Genomic DNA, 18,875 nt, shown 5'->3' on the forward strand with positions numbered 1-18,875 from the left:
TCCTGCCCAAGTGGTGAGTGTGTGGGTGTTTGCAGTGGGAGTGGGATCATTGAAAACCATTCGGATAACTGAACATGTGGCCTGGAAACTGAAATTCTGTTCCTTCTGTTTCAGACTCTGCAGAGAATGAGAGTGGGCCCGATACTAAAGGTATTTATCCTGATCTTTGAACAAGACATCACGGTTACACATTTAAAGGTCGTTAAAACGGGAGGGAGAGTTTTAAACTATTCTGATAACTGGACACAGAGCTTTTCCTGTGATTTGTGAACTGAAATTCTCTTCTTTCTATTCCAGATTCTTCCCAGAGGGAGAGTCACTCTGCGGAGAGAGGTATTTACTCTGATATTACAATAATCCATCACCGATTGTCGGGGTCTAACTAGAGATTGCAGTCTCGTTGATCAGTGTCTGTTCTGAATGGAGTCAGCAGCTTTCTGCTACTTCATCCCAATCCACTCCCAGTGCACTTCATTAGCATTTTTGCCCTGTTTTGACTCATTTTGCACCATTCCAACAAAGAAAGTCTCTGCTCCTGTCTCTTCAGTCTCAATAGCATGCACTGTCTTTTTACCTTCAGTTTTCTCTTCCCAAAAACACATCTTGGCAAAGTGATTCCTGCCTTTACATTTTGCACAGTTCTTCCCATAAGCAGGACACTGTCTGGCTACGTGTTTATTACCGCACTGTCTGTATTCGTAAGGCGTCATCGTCTTGAACTCCGTGGGCCCTCTTGTGTCCCTTTTGTGTACCACATCCACCGGCAGGTTTTTCAGCCCCAGGGCGCTCCTGCCCGCTGCTGTGCTGCTCCCTTCGAAAGTTTTCGTGTGCATGGCTGAGAGTTCACTAGCATGACATATTTTCACTGCTGCATCCAAATTTAGGTCATTGTCTCTAAGCATTCTCTCCCTCACCTTCTTGTCGAGTATTCCAAAAACGACTTGATCGCGTATCATCGATTCCTTTAGGTCCCTAAAGTTGCAGGTTTGTGCTTTTATTTTCAAGTCCGTCAAAAAAAATCAAAGGATTCTCCTTGCTTTTGCACGCGGGAGCGAAACACGAATCTCTCATACGTTTCATTCTTTTTTGGAGTGCAGTATTCGTCGAACCGTTCTATCACCTTGTCCAGATCATTTTTATCATCTTTGGCTGCAAACGTAAATGTATTAAACAGCTCGATTGCCTGCGATCCAGCCACTGTTAGCAACAAAGCTACGTTACGTGTTCCAGAGCTAGTCGAAGCGTCAATCGCTGTGAGGTAGAGAAGAAAGGAGGAATTTCTTCACTCAGAGGGTGGTGAATCTTTGGAATTCTCTGCCCCAGAGGGCTGTGGAGGCTCAGTCGTTGAGTATATTCAAGACAGAGATCGATAGATCTTTGGTCTCTTGGGGATTTAAGGGATATGGACATCGGGCAGGAAAGTGGAGTTGAGGTCGAACACCAGCCATGATCTCATTGCCTGGCAGTGTGTGGGTTTTGCAGTGGGAGTGGGATCATTGGAAACCATTCGGATAACTGAACATGTGGTCTGGAAACTGAAATTCTGTTCCTTCTGTTTCAGACTCTGCAGAGAATGAGAGTGGGCCCGATACTAAAGGTATTTATCCTGATCTTTGAACAAGACCTCACGGTTACACATTTAAATGTTATTAAAATGGGTGGGAGAGTTTTAAAACTATTCTGAGAACTGGACAGAGACTTTCCTGTGATTAGTGAACTGAAATTCTCTTCTTTCTATTCCAGATTCTTTAGAAAAAGAGAGTCACTCTGAGGCTCGAGGTATCTATATTCATTATTTTAATATGTCGCTGTTTCTAACAATCATTATTAAATAATCTAATGGCGATTGTACGAATAACTCTGGGAAGCGGTTTTGGTCCATTGGCCTTGGATGGAAACCCAAAGCTCAGAGCTCGGAGTCAGTGCTGGGCTCACTGTTCCTGTATCTGAGGAGCCGGGAGGGCAGAGAGTGCGGGTTCAGGACAGTCTCACCCCCGGGCAGTGATCCCTCGGGGGGACCGGATCCTGTGCTGGATCAGGACAGTCTCACCCCCGGGCAGTGATCCCTCGGGGGGACCGGATCCTGTGCTGGATCAGGACAGTCTCACCCCCGGGCAGTGATCCCTCGGGGGGACCGGATCCTGTGCTGTGGATCAGGACAGTCTCACCCCCGGGCAGTGATCCCTCGGGGGGACCGGATCCTGTGCTGGGGACCAGGACAGTCTCACTCCCGGGCAGTGATCCCTCGGGGAGTCCGGCCTTTGTTTGGTTCGGGGCAGCTCAGTTGAGTTGAGATTGGCCCACGTTGGCAGGACACCAACCCGGCCTCACGTGTGCCGGTGTTAGTGCTGGGAGTGAGACTCACACTGACCCTGGAGACACCGAGATTCAAGCCGCAGTTTCCTGGTGAAGTCACCCCACCCTATCCGCCCCTGAGCCAGGCCTTTGGGCGATGGGAACACAGCTCATGGGGAGGTGACCGGTTCAGTGGGTAGTGCAATGTGTGAGTGTGAGCAAAAAGGAGCGTGCGACAGGGACACACTTTAAAATTGTGAATATTTCACATTCATTTCCCATTTTATGATCGAAATCCGGTTTTCATTTTAGATTCCGATGAAATTGTCAGAAGAAAAAGCAAAGTGATTGGTTCGAGAGCAGACGATGGTTTGTAGCTCTGTGTCTGGGGATTATTGACTCTCTGTGTCTGGGGATTATTGACTCTCTGGCCTAGAAATTCATTAAGGCGCCGGCAGCTTTGCGACCAGTTACCGCCTAAAGAGGGCTTCTGCGCCAATACAGGAGTTTGCGTTGATATTCAGCGCAGCGGTAATGGCGGCGGTAGCCGTTAGCGCTGCACCGGCACCGATGACGTCATCGGTGTGCGCAGTGCCCCGGTACCGGCCCGATACCCATATTTAGTTGCGGCCGCCTCTTCCGCAGCGGCCGCAAACAGCGACCAGAAAACGGGGCCGTACTGTAGCCTTAGTGGGGCGCTTTAAGGTGGAGGTGCGGCCGGCCGCTTTTTCGGCGGCCGCCTGCCCGCACCTCCTTCCCCGGCCTCCTCCAACCCCCCCCCCCGCGGCATTGCCGGCTGCTTTCCGCAAACCCGGCACTTCTCCGTGGTGCCGGGCTCATTTGCCGGCACTATCCAGCGGCGATCTCCCCGTGGCAGGCACCTCCCCCTTAAGAGAAGGAGGAGGCCTGCAGTACCGCAGCCCGCCGCTCCGCAGCGGGTGGCGCAGCGGCGCCCAGAGCGCTGAAATTCAGTTTCAGCGCCCCAAGCGGGGGCGGGCACACCCTGGAATAGCGCCCGGTTCCGACTTGGGGCGCAAAAACTGAATATCTGACGGTCGCAACAGGCTCCGCGCCCAGCGCTAACTCTTGGGCGCAAGCCAGCTGGCGGGGCCACAGTGAATTTCTAGGCCTCTGTGTCTGGGGATTATTGACTCTCTGTGTCTGGGGATTATTGACTCTCTGTGTCTGGGGATTATTGACTCTCTGTGTCTGGGGATTATTGACTCTCTGTGTCTGGGGATTATTGACTCTCTGTGTCTGGGGATTATTGACTCTCTGTGTCTGGGGATTATTGACTCTCTGTGTCTGGGGATTATTGACTCTCTGTGTCTGGGGATTATTGACTCTCTGTGTCTGGGGATTATTGACTGCGCTGATATAGGGGAGCTGGGTCCCTGAGGACTAACAAACTCTTTATTGAGATGACATCAAATACACGTGGAGTCAGGGGGCAAGTAGCAGAATGGAGATTGTTTTTGGTCCCCATCACAAACTCCGTTCCCTAGCCACCGACTCCATCCCTCTCCCTAACATCTGTCTGAGACGGAATCACACTGTTCGCAACCTTGGTGTCATATTTGACCCTGAAATGAGCTTCCGACCACACATCCGCAGCATAACTAAGACTAAGGCCTTGTTGAAGGGGCAGAAAAGATTTACAAGGAAGATTCCAGAACTGAGAGGTTAGAACTATCAGGAAAGAATGAACAGGCTGGGGCTCTTTTCTCTAGAAGATAGAAGATTGAGGGGTGACCTGATCGAGGTCTTTAAGATTATGAAGGGGTTCGATAGGGTAGACGTAGAGAAGATGTTTCCACTTGTCAGAGAATCTAAAACTAAGGGCCATCAATATAAGACCAGTCACTAATAAATCCAATGGGGAATTCGGGAGAAATCTCTTTACCCAGAGAGTGGTGAGAATGTGGAACTCGCTCCCACAGGGAGTGGTCGAGGCGAAGAGCATCAATACATTTAAGGGGAGGCTGGATAAAGACACGAGGGAGAAAGGAACAGAAGGATCTGTTGATAGGCTGAGATGAAGAGGGCGGGAGGAGGCTCGTGTGGAGCATAAACACCGGCACGGACCAGGTGGGCCGAATGGCCTGTTTCTGTGCTGTACATGCTATGTAAAAATATCTCTGGAGATGTCTCCTGCCCAAGTGGTGAGTGTGTGGGTGTTTGCAGTGGGAGTGGGATCATTGAAAACCATTCGGATAACTGAACATGTGGTCTGGAAACTGAAATTCTGTTCCTTCTGTTTCAGACTCTGCAGAGAATGAGAGTGGGCCCGATACTAAAGGTATTTATCCTCATCTTTGAACAAGACATCACGGTTACACATTTAACGGTCGTTAAAACGGGAGGGAGAGTTTTAAACTATTCTGATAACTGGACACAGAGACCTCCCTGTGATTTGTGAACTGAAATTCTCTTCTTTCTATTCCAGATTCTTTAGAAAAAGAGAGTCACTCTGAGGCTCGAGGTATCTATATTCATTATTTTAATATGTCGCTGTTTCTAACACTCATTATTAAATAATCTAATGGCGATTGTACTAATGACTCTAGGAAGTGGTTTTGGTCCATTCGCTTTCGATGGAAACCCAAATCTCAGATCTCGGAGTCAGTGCTGGGCTCACTGTTCCTGTATCTGAGGAGCCGGGAGGGCAGAGAGTGCGGGTTCAGGACAGTCTCACCCCCGGGCAGTGATCCCTCGGGGGGACCGGATCCTGTGCTGTGGATCAGGACAGTCTCACCCCCGGGCAGTGATCCCTCGGGGGGACCGGATCCTGTGCTGTGGATCAGGACAGTCTCACCCCCGGGCAGTGATCCCTCGCGGGGACCGGATCCTGTGCTGTGGATCAGCTTATGGTGACAGTGGGGAGGTGACCGGTTCAGTGGGTAGTGCAATGTGTGAGTGTGAGCAAAAAGGAGCGTGCGACAGGGGCACACTTTTAAATTGTGAACCTTTCACATTAATTTTCCATGTTATAATCGAAAACCGGTTTTCATTTCAGATTCCGATGAAATTGTCAGAAGAAAAAGCAAAGTGATTGGTTCAAGAGCAGACGATGGTTTGTAGCTCACTGTGTCTGGGGATTATTGACTCTCTCTGTCTGGGGATTATTGACTCTCTGTGTCTGGGGATTATTGACTCTCTGTGTCTGGGGATTATTGACTCTCTGTGTCTGGGGATTATTGACTCTCTGTGTCTGGGGATTATTGCCTGCGCTGATATAGGGGAGCTGGGTCCCTGAGGATTAACAAACTCTTTATTGAGATAATGTCAAATAGTTGTGGAGTCAGGAGACAAGTCTCGAGGCGCTGAATGGCCTACTCCATACTGTAGTCCCTCAGTAGCAGAATGGATAGCAAGCTGACCCCAAAACTGTTTCTCTCTCCACGGATGTTGCCTGGCCTGCTGAGTTTTTCCAGCGTTGTCTGTTGTTATTTCAGATTTCCAGCATCTGCAGTATTTTGCTATCTCATAACAGAAGGATTCATTCCAGACCCTTAAATACGAACACCAAGGCCTAACTCTCTGGAGTTTAGAAGAATGAGAGGTGATCTCATTGAAACATATGAGATTCTGAGGGGGATTGACAGGGTAGATACTGAGAGGATGTTTCCTCCTGGCTGGAGAGTCTAGAACCAGGGGGCATAGTCTCAGAATAAGGGGTCGGCCATTTAGGACTGAGATGAGGAGGAATTTCTTCACTCAGAGGGTGGTGAATCTTTGGAATTCTCTGCCCCAGAGGGCTGTGGATGCTCAGTCGTTGAGTATATTCCAGGCTGAGATCGATAGATTTTTGGGGAATTAAGGGATATGGACATCGGGCAGGAAAGTCGAACACCAGCCATGATCTCATGGCCTGGCAGTGTGTGGGTGTTTGCAGTGGGAGTGGGATCTTTGGAAACCATTCGGATAACTGAACATGTGGTCTGGAAACTGAATTTCTGTTCCTTCTGTTTCAGACTCTGCAGAGAATGAGAGTGGGCCTGATACTAAAGGTATTTATCCTGATCTTTGAATGAGACGTCACGGTTACACATTTAAATGTTATTAAAATGGGAGGGAGAGTTTTAAAACTATTCTGATAACTGGACACAGAGACTGCCCTGTGGTTTGTGAACTGAAATTCTCTTCTTTCTATTCCAGATTCTTTAGAAAAAGAGAGTCACTCTGAGGCTCGAGGTATCTATATTCATTATTTTAATATGTCGTTGTTTCTAACAATCATTATTAAATAATCTAATGGCGATTGTACTAATGACTCTGGGAAGCGGTTTTGGTCCATTGGCCTTGGATGGAAACCCAAAGCTCAGAGCTCGGAGTCAGTGCTGGGCTCACTGTTCCTGTATCTGAGGAGCCGGGAGGGCAGAGAGTGCGGGTTCAGGACAGTCTCACCCCCGGGCAGTGATCCCTCGGGGGGACCGGATCCTGTGCTGGATCAGGACAGTCTCACCCCCGGGCAGTGATCCCTCGGGGGGACCGGATCCTGTGCTGTGGATCAGGACAGTCTCACCCCTGGGCAGTGATCCCTCGGGGGGACCGGATCCTGTGCTGTGGATCAGGACAGTCTCGCCCCCGGGCAGTGATCCCTCGGGGGGACCGGATCCTGTGCTGGATCAGGACAGTCTCACCCCCGGGCAGTGATCCCTCGGGGGGACCGGATCCTGTGCTGTGGATCAGGACAGTCTCACCCCCGGGCAGTGATCCCTCGGGGGGACCGGATCCTGTGCTGTGGATCAGCTTATGGTGACAGTGGGGAGGTGACCGGTTCAGTGGGTAGTGCAATGTGTGAGTGTGAGCAAAAAGGAACGTGCGACAGGGACACACTTTTAAATTGTGAACCTTTCACATTCATTTTCCATGTTATAATCGAAAACTGGTTTCCATTTCAGATTCCGATGAAATTGTCAGAAGAAAAAGCAAAGTGATTGGTTCGAGAGCAGACGATGGTTTGTAGCTCTCTGTGTCTGGGGATTATTGACTCTCTGTGTCTGGGGATTATTGACTCTGTGTCTGGGGATTATTGACTCTCTGTGTCTGGGGATTATTGACTCTCTGTGTCTGGGGATTATTGACTCTCTGTGTCTGGGGATTATTGACTCTGTGTCTGGGGATTATTGACTCTGTGTCTGGGGATTATTGACTGCGCTGGGTCCCTGAGGACTAACAAACTCTTTATTGAGATAATGTCAAATACACGTGGAGTCAGGGGGCAAGTAGCAGATAGGAGATTGTTTTCGGTCCCCACCACAAACTCCGTTCCCTAGCCACCGACTCCATCCCTCTCCCTAACATCTGTCTGAGACTGAATCACACTTTTCGCAACCTTGGTGTCATATTTGACCCTGAAATGAGCTTCCGACCACACATCCGCAGCATAACTAAGACTAACGCCTTGTTGAAGGGGCAGAAAAGATTTACAAGGAAGATTCCAGAACTGAGAGGTTAGAACTATCAGGAAAGATTGAACAGGCTGGGGCTCTTTTCTCTAGAAGATAGAAGGCTGAGGGGCGACCTGATCGAGGTCTTTAAGATTATGAAGGGGTTCGATAGGGTAGAAGTAGAGAAGATGTTTCCATTTGTCAGAGAATCTAAAACTAAGGGGCCATCAATATAAGATAGTCACTAATAAATCCAATGGGGAATTCAAGAGAAACTTCTTTACGCAGAGAGTGGTGAGAATGTGGAACTCGCTCCCACAGGGAGTGGTTGAGGCGAATAGTGTAGATACATTTAAGGGGAAGCTGGATAAACACATGAGGGAGAAAGGAATAGAAGGATATGTTGATGGGGTGAGATGAAGAGGGGTGGGAGGAGGCTGGTGTGGAGCACAAACACCGGCACGGACCAGGTGGACTGAATGGCCTGTTTCTGTGCTGTACATTCTATGTAATGCTATGTAAAAATATCTCTGGAGATGTCTCCTGCCCAAGTGGTGAGTGTGGGTGTTTGCAGTGGGAGTGGGATCATTGAAAACCATTCGGATAACTTCGGATAACTGAACATGTGGCCTGGAAACTGAATTTCTGTTCCTTCTGTTTCAGACTCTGCAGAGAATGAGAGTGGGCCCGATACTAAAGGTATTTATCCTGATCTTTGAACAAGACGTCACGGTTATAGATTTAAATGTCATTAAAACGGGAGGGAGAGTTTTAAACTATTCTGATAACTGGACACAGAGACTTCCTTGTGATTTGTGAACTGAAATTCTCTTCTTTCTATTCCAGATTCTTCCCAGAGGGAGAGTCACTCTGCGGAGAGAGGTATTTACTCTGATATTACAATAATCCATCACCGATTGTCGGGGTCTAACTAGAGATTGCAGTCTCGTTGATCAGTGTCTGTTCTGAATGGAGTCAGCAGCTTTCTGCTATTGATCCCAATCCACTCCCAGTGCAGAGCCGGACGGTCACTCTGGGTCCAGTCCAGGTTCTGTCCCGAGGTCCTGGATTGGCCGAATCTCGGGGCGATGTAGCGGGAGCTGAGGACCACACCAAACCGCTCAGGTGACCTGGGCGAGCTGGGTATGGGTCTGTGTGGGAAACACAAAGCCCCCGCTTGCTGCCCCTTCACACCCGTTTAACGGGAACTCAGTGACCAGTTCCACCACGTTTCCATTTCAGATAGAATCTTCACTGAACAAACCTTGCTTTGTTATTTCTCTTTCAGATTCGGATGAAATTCGAAAATGGAACAAGAACAACTACAATGCCAGTGAGTGGCCAATCCCAGGTTTTATTGGATTGGGACGTGTGCCGGGACAGTGTCAGTCCGTCTACTGTTTCTCCATTCCAGACTCTCTCATTATCGGCCTGCCCTCTGAGGCCAAATCTAAAACTGGGAATTGTAATGTGATTATTGACTGTGCTTTAGACAAGACCTCGGTGCGTGAGGAGAGGCCGAGGGGGAATTAATCCCACACTCACAGGAGAAACTATTCTGATAACTGGACACAGACTTCCCTGTGATTTGTGAACTGAAATTCTCTTCTTTCTATTCCAGATTCTTTAGAAAAAGAGAGTCACTCTGAGGCTCGAGGTATCTATATTCATTATTTTAGTATGTCGCTGTTTCTACCAATCATTATTAAATAATCTAATGGCGATTGTACTGATGACTCTGGGAAGTGGTTTTGGTCCATTGGCGTTGGATGGAAACCCAAAGCTCAGAGCACGGAGTCAGTGCTGGGCTCACTGTTCCTGTATCTGAGGAGCCGGGAGGGTAGAGAGTGCGGGTTCAGGACAGTCTCAACCCCGGGCAGTGATCCCTCGGGGGGACCGGATCCTGTGCAGTGGATCAGGACAGTCTCACCCCCGGGCAGTGATCCCTCGGGGGGACCGGATCCTCTGCTATGGATCAGCTTATGGTGACAGTGGGGAGGTGACTGGTTCAGTGGGTAGTGCAATGTGTGAGCAAAAAGGAGCGTGCGACAGGGACACACTTTAAAATTGTGAACATTTCACATTCATTTCCCATTTTATGATCGAAATCCGGTTTTCATTTCAGATTCCAATGAAATTGTCAGAAGAAAAAGCAAAGTGACTGATTCGAGAACAGACGATGGTTCGTAGCTCTCTGCGTCTGGGGATTATTGACTCTCTGTGTCTGGGGATTATTGACTCTCTGTGTCTGGGGATTATTGACTCTCTGTGTCTGGGGATTATTGACTCTCTGTGTCTGGGGATTATTGACTCTCTGTGTCTGGGGATTATTGACTCTCTGTGTCTGGGGATTATTGACTCTCTGTGTCTGGGGATTATTGACTCTGTGTCTGGGGATTATTGACTCTCTGTGTCTGGGGATTATTGACTGCGCTGATATAGGGGAGCTGGGTCCCTGAGGATTAACAAACTCTTTATTGAGATGACGTCAAATACACATGGAGTCAGGGGGCAAGTAGCAGATCGGAGATTGTTTTTGGTCCCCACCACAAACTCCATTCCCTAGCCACCGACTCCATCCCTCTCCCTAACATCTGTCTGAGACTGAATCACACTGTTCGCAAACTTGGTGTCATATTTGAACCTGAAATGAGCTTCCGACCACACATCCACAGCATAACTAAGACTAACGCCTTGTTGAACGGGCAGAAAGGATTTACAAGGTAGATTCCAGAACTGAGAGGTTAGAACTATCAGGAAAGATTGAACAGGCTGGGGCTCTTTTCTCTAGAAGATAGAAGATTGAGGGGTGACCTGATCGAGGTCTTTAAGATTATGAAGGGTTTGATAGGGTAGACGTAGAGAAGATGTTTCCATTTGTCAGAGAATCTAAAACTAAGGGCCATCAATATAAGACAGTCACTAATAAATCCAATAGGGAATTCAGGAGAAACTTCTTTACCCAGAGAGTGGTGAGAATGTGGAACTCGCTACCACAGGGAGTGGTCGAGGCGAAGAGCATCAATACATTTAAGGGGAAGCTGGATAAAGACACGAGGGAGAAAGGAACAGGAGGATCTGTTGATAGGCTGAGATGAAGAGGGTGGGAGGAGGCTGGTGTGGAGCACAAACACCGGCACGGACCAGGTGGGCCGAATGGCCTGTTTCTGTGCTGTACATTCTATGTAATGATATGTAAAAATATCTCTGGAGATGTCTCCTGCCCAAGTGGTGAGTGTGTGGGTGTTTGCAGTGGGAGTGGGATCATTGAAAACCATTCGGATAACTGAACATGTGGTCTGGAAACTGAAATTCTGTTCCTTCTGTTTCAGACTCGGCAGAGAATGAGAGTGGGCCCGATACTAAAGGTATTTATCCTGATCTTTGAACAAGACATCACGGTTACACATTTAAAGGTCGTTAAAACGGGAGGGAGAGTTTTAAACTATTCTGATAACTGGACACAGAGCCTTTCCTGTGATTTGTGAACTGAAATTCTCTTCTTTCTATTCCAGATTCTTTAGAAAAAGCGAGTCACTCTGAGGCTCGAGGTATCTATATTCATTATTTTAATATGTCGCTATTTCTAACAATCATTATTAAATAATCTAATGGCGATTGTACTAATGACTCTGGGAAGCGGTTTTGGTCCATTGGCCTTGGATGGAAACCCAAAGCTCAGAGCTCGGAGTCAGTGCTGGGCTCACTGTTCCTGTATCTGAGGAGCCGGGAGGGCAGAGAGTGCGGGTTCAGGACAGTCTCACCCCCGGGCAGTGATCCCTCGGGGGGACCGGATCCTGTGCTGGATCAGGACAGTCTCACCCCCGGGCAGTGATCCCTCGGGGGGACCGGATCCTGTGCGGGTTCAGGACAGTCTCACCCCTGGGCAGTGATCCCTCGGGGGGACCGGATCCTGTGCTGGATCAGGACAGTCTCACCCCCGGGCAGTGATCCCTCGGGGGGACCGGATCCTGTGCTGTGGATCAGGACAGTCTCACCCCCGGGCAGTGATCCCTCGGGGGGACCGGATCCTGTGCTGTGGATCAGGACAGTCTCACCCCCGGGCAGTGATCCCTCGGGGGGACCGGATCCTGTGCTGTGGATCAGCTTATGGTGACAGTGGGGAGGTGACCGGTTCAGTGGGTAGTGCAATGTGTGAGTGTGAGCAAAAAGGAGCGTGCGACAGGGACACACTTTTAAATTGTGAACCTTTCACATTCATTTTCCATGTTATAATCGAAAACTGGTTTCCATTTCAGATTCCGATGAAATTGTCAGAAGAAAAAGCAAAGTGATTGGTTCGAGAGCAGACGATGGTTTGTAGCTCTCTGTGTCTGGGGATTATTGACTCTGTGTCTGGGGATTATTGACTCTGTCTGTCTGGGGATTATTGACTCTCTGTGTCTGGGGATTATTGACTCTCTGTGTCTGGGGATTATTGACTCTCTGTGTCTGGGGATTATTGACTCTCTGTGTCTGGGGATTATTGACTGCGCTGATATAGGGGAGCTGGGTCCCTGAGGACTAACAAACTCTTTATTGAGATAATGTCAAATACACATGGAGTCAGGGGGCAAGTAGCAGATCGGAGATTGTTTTCGGTCCCCACCACAAACTCCGTTCCCTAGCCACCGACTCCATCCCTCTCCCTAACATCTGTCTGAGACTGAATCACACTTTTCGCAACCTTGGTGTCATATTTGACCCTGAAATGAGCTTCCAACCAAACATCCGCAGCATAACTAAGACTAACGCCTTGTTGAAGGGGCAGAAAAGATTTACAAGGAAGATTCCAGAACTGAGAGGTTAGAACTATCAGGGAAGATTGAACAGGCTGGGGCTCTTTTCTCTAGAAGATTGAGGGGCGACCTGATCGAGGTCTTTAAGATTATGAAGGGGTTCGATAGGGTAGAAGTAGAGAAGATGTTTCCATTTGTCAGAGAATCTAAAACTAAGGGGCCATCAATATAAGATAGTCACTAATAAATCCAATGGGGAATTCAAGAGAAACTTCTTTACCCAGAGAGTGGTGAGAATGTGGAACTCGCTACCACAGGGAGTGGTTGAGGCGAATAGTATAGATACATTTAAGGGGAAGCTGGATAAACACATGAGGGAGAAAGGAATAGAAGGACATGGTGATGGGGTGAGATGAAGAGGGGTGGGAGGAGGCTGGTGTGGAGCACAAACACCGGCACGGACCAGGTGGACTGAATGGCCTGTTTCTGTGCTGTACATTCTATGTAATGCTATGTAAAAATATCTCTGGAGATGTCTCCTGCCCAAGTGGTGAGTGTGGGTGTTTGCAGTGGGAGTGGGATCATTGAAAACCATTCGGATAACTGAACATGTGGCCTGGAAACTGAATTTCTGTTCCTTCTGTTACAGACTCTGCAGAGAATGAGAGTGGGCCCGATACTAAAGGTATTTATCCTGATCTTTGAACAAGACGTCACGGTTATAGATTTAAATGTCATTAAAACGGGAGGGAGAGTTTTAAACTATTCTGATAACTGGACACAGAGACTTCCTTGTGATTTGTGAACTGAAATTCTCTTCTTTCTATTCCAGATTCTTCCCAGAGGGAGAGTCACTCTGCGGAGAGAGGTATTTACTCTGATATTACAATAATCCATCACCGATTGTCGGGGTCTAACTAGAGATTGCAGTCTCGTTGATCAGTGTCTGTTCTGAATGGAGTCAGCAGCTTTCTGCTATTGATCCCAATCCACTCCCAGTGCAGAGCCGGACGGTCACTCTGGGTCCAGTCCAGGTTCTGTCCCGAGGTCCTGGATTGGCCGAATCTCGGGGCGATGTAGCGGGAGCTGAGGACCACACCAAACCGCTCAGGTGACCTGGGCGAGCTGGGTATGGGTCTGTGTGGGAAACACAAAGCCCCCGCTTGCTGCCCCTTCACACCCGTTTAACGGGAACTCAGTGACCAGTTCCACCACGTTTCCATTTCAGATAGAATCTTCACTGAACAAACCTTGCTTTGTTATTTCTCTTTCAGATTCGGATGAAATTCGAAAATGGAACAAGAACAACTACAATGCCAGTGAGTGGCCAATCCCAGGTTTTATTGGATTGGGACGTGTGCCGGGACAGTGTCAGTCCGTCTACTGTTTCTCCATTCCAGACTCTCTCATTATCGGCCTGCCCTCTGAGGCCAAATCTAAAACTGGGAATTGTAATGTGATTATTGACTGTGCTTTAGACAAGACCTCGGTGTGTGAGGAGAGGCCGAGGGGGAATTAATCCCACACTCACAGGAGAAACTATTCTGATAACTGGACACAGACTTCCCTGTGATTTGTGAACTGAAATTCTCTTCTTTCTATTCCAGATTCTTTAGAAAAAGAGAGTCACTCTGAGGCTCGAGGTATCTATATTCATTATTTTAGTATGTCGCTGTTTCTACCAATCATTATTAAATAATCTAATGGCGATTGTACTGATGACTCTGGGAAGTGGTTTTGGTCCATTGGCCTTGGATGGAAACCCAAAGCTCAGAGCACGGAGTCAGTGCTGGGCTCACTGTTCCTGTATCTGAGAAGCCGGGAGGGTAGAGAGTGCGGGTTCAGGACAGTCTCAACCCCGGGCAGTGATCCCTCGGGGGGACCGGATCCTGTGCAGTGGATCAGGACAGTCTCACCCCCGGGCAGTGATCCCTCGGGGGGACCGGATCCTCTGCTATGGATCAGCTTATGGTGACAGTGGGGAGGTGACTGGTTCAGTGGGTAGTGCAATGTGTGAGCAAAAAGGAGCGTGCGACAGGGACACACTTTAAAATTGTGAACATTTCACATTCATTTCCCATTTTATGATCGAAATCCGGTTTTCATTTCAGATTCCGATGAAATTGTCAGAAGAAAAAGCAAAGTGACTGATTCGAGAACAGATGATGGTTCGTAGCTCTCTGCGTCTGGGGATTATTGACTCTCTGTGTCTGGGGATTATTGACTCTCTGTGTCTGGGGATTATTGACTCTCTGTGTCTGGGGATTATTGACTCTCTGTGTCTGGGGATTATTGACTCTCTGTGTCTGGGGATTATTGACTCTCTGTGTCTGGGGATTATTGACTCTCTGTGTCTGGGGATTATTGACTCTCTGTGTCTGGGGATTATTGACTCTCTGTGTCTGGGGATTATTGACTCTCTGTGTCTGGGGATTATTGACTCTCTGTGTCTGGGGATTATTGACTCTCTGTGTCTGGGGATTATTGACTGCGCTGATATAGGGGAGCTGGGTCCCTGAGGATTAACAAACTCTTTATTGAGATGACGTCAAATACACATGGAGTCAGGGGGCAAGTAGCAGATCGGAGATTGTTTTTGGTCCCCACCACAAACTCCATTCCCTAGCCACCGACTCCATCCCTCTCCCTAACATCTGTCTGAGACTGAATCACACTGTTCGCAAACTTGGTGTCATATTTGAACCTGAAATGAGCTTCCGACCACACATCCACAGCATAACTAAGACTAACGCCTTGTTGAACGGGCAGAAAGGATTTACAAGAAAGATTCCAGAACTGAGAGGTTAGAACTATCAGGAAAGATTGAACAGGCTGGGGCTCTTTTCTCTAGAAGATAGAAGATTGAGGGGTGACCTGATCGAGGTCTTTAAGATTATGAAGGGTTTGATAGGGTAGACGTAGAGAAGATGTTTCCATTTGTCAGAGAATCTAAAACTAAGGGCCATCAATATAAGACAGTCACTAATAAATCCAATAGGGAATTCAGGAGAAACTTCTTTACCCAGAGAGTGGTGAGAATGGGGAACTCGCTACCACAGGGAGTGGTCGAGGCGAAGAGCATCAATACATTTAAGGGGAAGCTGGATAAAGACACGAGGGAGAAAGGAACAGGAGGATCTGTTGATAGGCTGAGATGAAGAGGGTGGGAGGAGGCTGGTGTGGAGCACAAACACCGGCACGGACCAGGTGGGCCGAATGGCCTGTTTCTGTGCTGTACATTCTATGTAATGATATGTAAAAATATCTCTGGAGATGTCTCCTGCCCAAGTGGTGAGTGTGTGGGTGTTTGCAGTGGGAGTGGGATCATTGAAAACCATTCGGGTAACTGAACATGTGGTCTGGAAACTGAAATTCTGTTCCTTCTGTTTCAGACTCTGCAGAGAATGAGAGTGGGCCCGATACTAAAGGTATTTATCCTCATCTTTGAACAAGACATCACGGTTACACGTTTAATGGTCGTTAAAACGGGAGGGAGAGTTTTAAACTATTCTGATAACTGGACACAGAGACTGCCCTGTGATTTGTGAACTGAAATTCTCTTCTTTCTATTCCAGATTCTTTAGAAAAAGAGAGTCACTCTGAGGCTCGAGGTATCTATATTCATTATTTTAATATGTCGCTATTTCTAACAATCATTATTAAATAATCTAATGGCGATTGTACTAATGACTCTGGGAAGCGGTTTTGGTCCATTGGCCTTGGATGGAAACCCAAAGCTCAGAGCTCGGAGTCAGTGCTGGGCTCACTGTTCCTGTATCTGAGGAGCCGGGAGGGCAGAGAGTGCGGGTTCAGGACAGTCTCACCCCCGGGCAGTGATCCCTCGGGGGGACTGGATCCTGTGCTGGATCAGGACAGTCTCACCCCCGGGCAGTGATCCCTCGGGGGGACCGGATCCTGTGCGGGTTCAGGACAGTCTCACCCCTGGGCAGTGATCCCTCGGGGGGACCGGATCCTGTGCTGGATCAGGACAGTCTCACCCCCGGGCAGTGATCCCTCGGGGGGACCGGATCCTGTGCTGTGGATCAGGACAGTCTCACCCCCGGGCAGTGATCCCTCGGGGGGACCGGATCCTGTGCTGTGGATCAGCTTATGGTGACAGTGGGGAGGTGACCGGTTCAGTGGGTAGTGCAATGTGTGAGTGTGAGCAAAAAGGAGCGTGCGACAGGGACACACTTTTAAATTGTGAACCTTTCACATTCATTTTCCATGTTATAATCGAAAACTGGTTTCCATTTCAGATTCCGATGAAATTGTCAGAAGAAAAAGCAAAGTGATTGGTTCGAGAGCAGACGATGGTTTGTAGCTCACTGTGTCTGGGGATTATTGACTCTCTGTGTCTGGGGATTATTGACTCTCTCTGTCTGGGGATTATTGACTCTCTGTGTCTGGGGATTATTGACTCTGTGTCTGGGGATTATTGACTGCGCTGATATAGGGGAGCTGGGTCCCTGAGGACTAACAAACTCTTTATTGAGATAATGTCAAATACACGTGGAGTCAGGGGGCAAGTAGCAGATCGGAGATTGTTTTCGGTCCCCACCACAAACTCCGTTCCCTAGCCACCGACTCCATCCCTCTCCCTAACATCTGTCTGAGACTGAATCACACTTTTCGCAACCTTGGTGTCATATTTGACCCTGAAATGAGCTTCCAACCAAACATCCGCAGCATAACTAAGACTAACGCCTTGTTGAAGGGGCAGAAAAGATTTACAAGGAAGATTCCAGAACTGAGAGGTTAGAACTATCAGGAAAGATTGAACAGGCTGGGGCTCTTTTCTCCAGAAGATTGAGGGGCGACCTGATCGAGGTCTTTAAGATTATGAAGGGGTTCGATAGGGTAGAAGTAGAGAAGATGTTTCCATTTGTCAGAGAATCTAAAACTAAGGGGCCATCAATATAAGATAGTCACTAATAAATCCAATGGGGAATTCAAGAGAAACTTCTTTACCCAGAGAGTGGTGAGAATGTGGAACTCGCTACCACAGGGAGTGGTTGAGGCGAATAGTATAGATACATTTAAGGGGAAGCTGGATAAACACATGAGGGAGAAAGGAATAGAAGGACATGGTGATGGGGTGAGATGAAGAGGGGTGGGAGGAGGCTGGTGTGGAGCACAAACACCGGCACGGACCAGGTGGACTGAATGGCCTGTTTCTGTGCTGTACATTCTATGTAATGCTATGTAAAAATATCTCTGGAGATGTCTCCTGCCCAAGTGGTGAGTGTGGGTGTTTGCAGTGGGAGTGGGATCATTGAAAACCATTCGGATAACTGAACATGTGGCCTGGAAACTGAATTTCTGTTCCTTCTGTTACAGACTCTGCAGAGAATGAGAGTGGGCCCGATACTAAAGGTATTTATCCTGATCTTTGAACAAGACGTCACGGTTATAGATTTAAATGTCATTAAAACGGGAGGGAGAGTTTTAAACTATTCTGATAACTGGACACAGAGACTTCCTTGTGATTTGTGAACTGAAATTCTCTTCTTTCTATTCCAGATTCTTCCCAGAGGGAGAGTCACTCTGCGGAGAGAGGTATTTACTCTGATATTACAATAATCCATCACCGATTGTCGGGGTCTAACTAGAGATTGCAGTCTCGTTGATCAGTGTCTGTTCTGAATGGAGTCAGCAGCTTTCTGCTATTGATCCCAATCCACTCCCAGTGCAGAGCCGGACGGTCACTCTGGGTCCAGTCCAGGTTCTGTCCCGAGGTCCTGGATTGGCCGAATCTCGGGGCGATGTAGCGGGAGCTGAGGACCACACCAAACCGCTCAGGTGACCTGGGCGAGCTGGGTATGGGTCTGTGTGGGAAACACAAAGCCCCCGCTTGCTGCCCCTTCACACCCGTTTAACGGGAACTCAGTGACCAGTTCCACCACGTTTCCATTTCAGATAGAATCTTCACTGAACAAACCTTGCTTTGTTATTTCTCTTTCAGATTCGGATGAAATTCGAAAATGGAACAAGAACAACTACAATGCCAGTGAGTGGCCAATCCCAGGTTTTATTGGATTGGGACGTGTGCCGGGACAGTGTCAGTCCGTCTACTGTTTCTCCATTCCAGACTCTCTCATTATCGGCCTGCCCTCTGAGGCCAAATCTAAAACTGGGAATTGTAATGTGATTATTGACTGTGCTTTAGACAAGACCTCGGTGTGTGAGGAGAGGCCGAGGGGGAATTAATCCCACACTCACAGGAGAAACTATTCTGATAACTGGACACAGACTTCCCTGTGATTTGTGAACTGAAATTCTCTTCTTTCTATTCCAGATTCTTTAGAAAAAGAGAGTCACTCTGAGGCTCGAGGTATCTATATTCATTATTTTAGTATGTCGCTGTTTCTACCAATCATTATTAAATAATCTAATGGCGATTGTACTGATGACTCTGGGAAGTGGTTTTGGTCCATTGGCCTTGGAT

At 48.1% G+C, this 18,875-nt stretch overlaps 1 protein-coding gene across 1 annotated transcript in view; it reads left to right on the top strand.

The window, feature by feature from the left end:
- The window catches only part of LOC147099662 (uncharacterized), a 173,880-nt gene that overhangs the window by 106,193 nt on the left and 48,812 nt on the right, over positions 1–18,875 (top strand). Inside the window, exons 19-41 of the mRNA XM_085969217.1 lie at positions 115–150; positions 298–333; positions 1,562–1,597; positions 1,744–1,779; positions 2,608–2,664; positions 4,559–4,594; positions 4,742–4,777; positions 5,312–5,368; positions 6,270–6,305; positions 6,454–6,489; positions 7,200–7,256; positions 8,352–8,387; positions 9,310–9,345; positions 9,814–9,870; positions 11,021–11,056; positions 11,204–11,239; positions 11,948–12,004; positions 13,077–13,112; positions 14,539–14,595; positions 15,820–15,855; positions 16,003–16,038; positions 16,687–16,743; positions 17,768–17,803. Of these exons, the coding sequence (XP_085825343.1) occupies positions 115–150; positions 298–333; positions 1,562–1,597; positions 1,744–1,779; positions 2,608–2,664; positions 4,559–4,594; positions 4,742–4,777; positions 5,312–5,368; positions 6,270–6,305; positions 6,454–6,489; positions 7,200–7,256; positions 8,352–8,387; positions 9,310–9,345; positions 9,814–9,870; positions 11,021–11,056; positions 11,204–11,239; positions 11,948–12,004; positions 13,077–13,112; positions 14,539–14,595; positions 15,820–15,855; positions 16,003–16,038; positions 16,687–16,743; positions 17,768–17,803 (975 nt within the window). The remainder of the gene's footprint in view (positions 1–114; positions 151–297; positions 334–1,561; positions 1,598–1,743; positions 1,780–2,607; positions 2,665–4,558; positions 4,595–4,741; positions 4,778–5,311; positions 5,369–6,269; positions 6,306–6,453; positions 6,490–7,199; positions 7,257–8,351; positions 8,388–9,309; positions 9,346–9,813; positions 9,871–11,020; positions 11,057–11,203; positions 11,240–11,947; positions 12,005–13,076; positions 13,113–14,538; positions 14,596–15,819; positions 15,856–16,002; positions 16,039–16,686; positions 16,744–17,767; positions 17,804–18,875) is intronic.

This window comes from Somniosus microcephalus, chromosome 28 (genome assembly GCF_052327205.1).
Source record: "Somniosus microcephalus isolate GS21.2 chromosome 28, FLI_Smic_1.0, whole genome shotgun sequence".
NCBI lineage: Eukaryota > Metazoa > Chordata > Chondrichthyes > Squaliformes > Somniosidae > Somniosus > Somniosus microcephalus.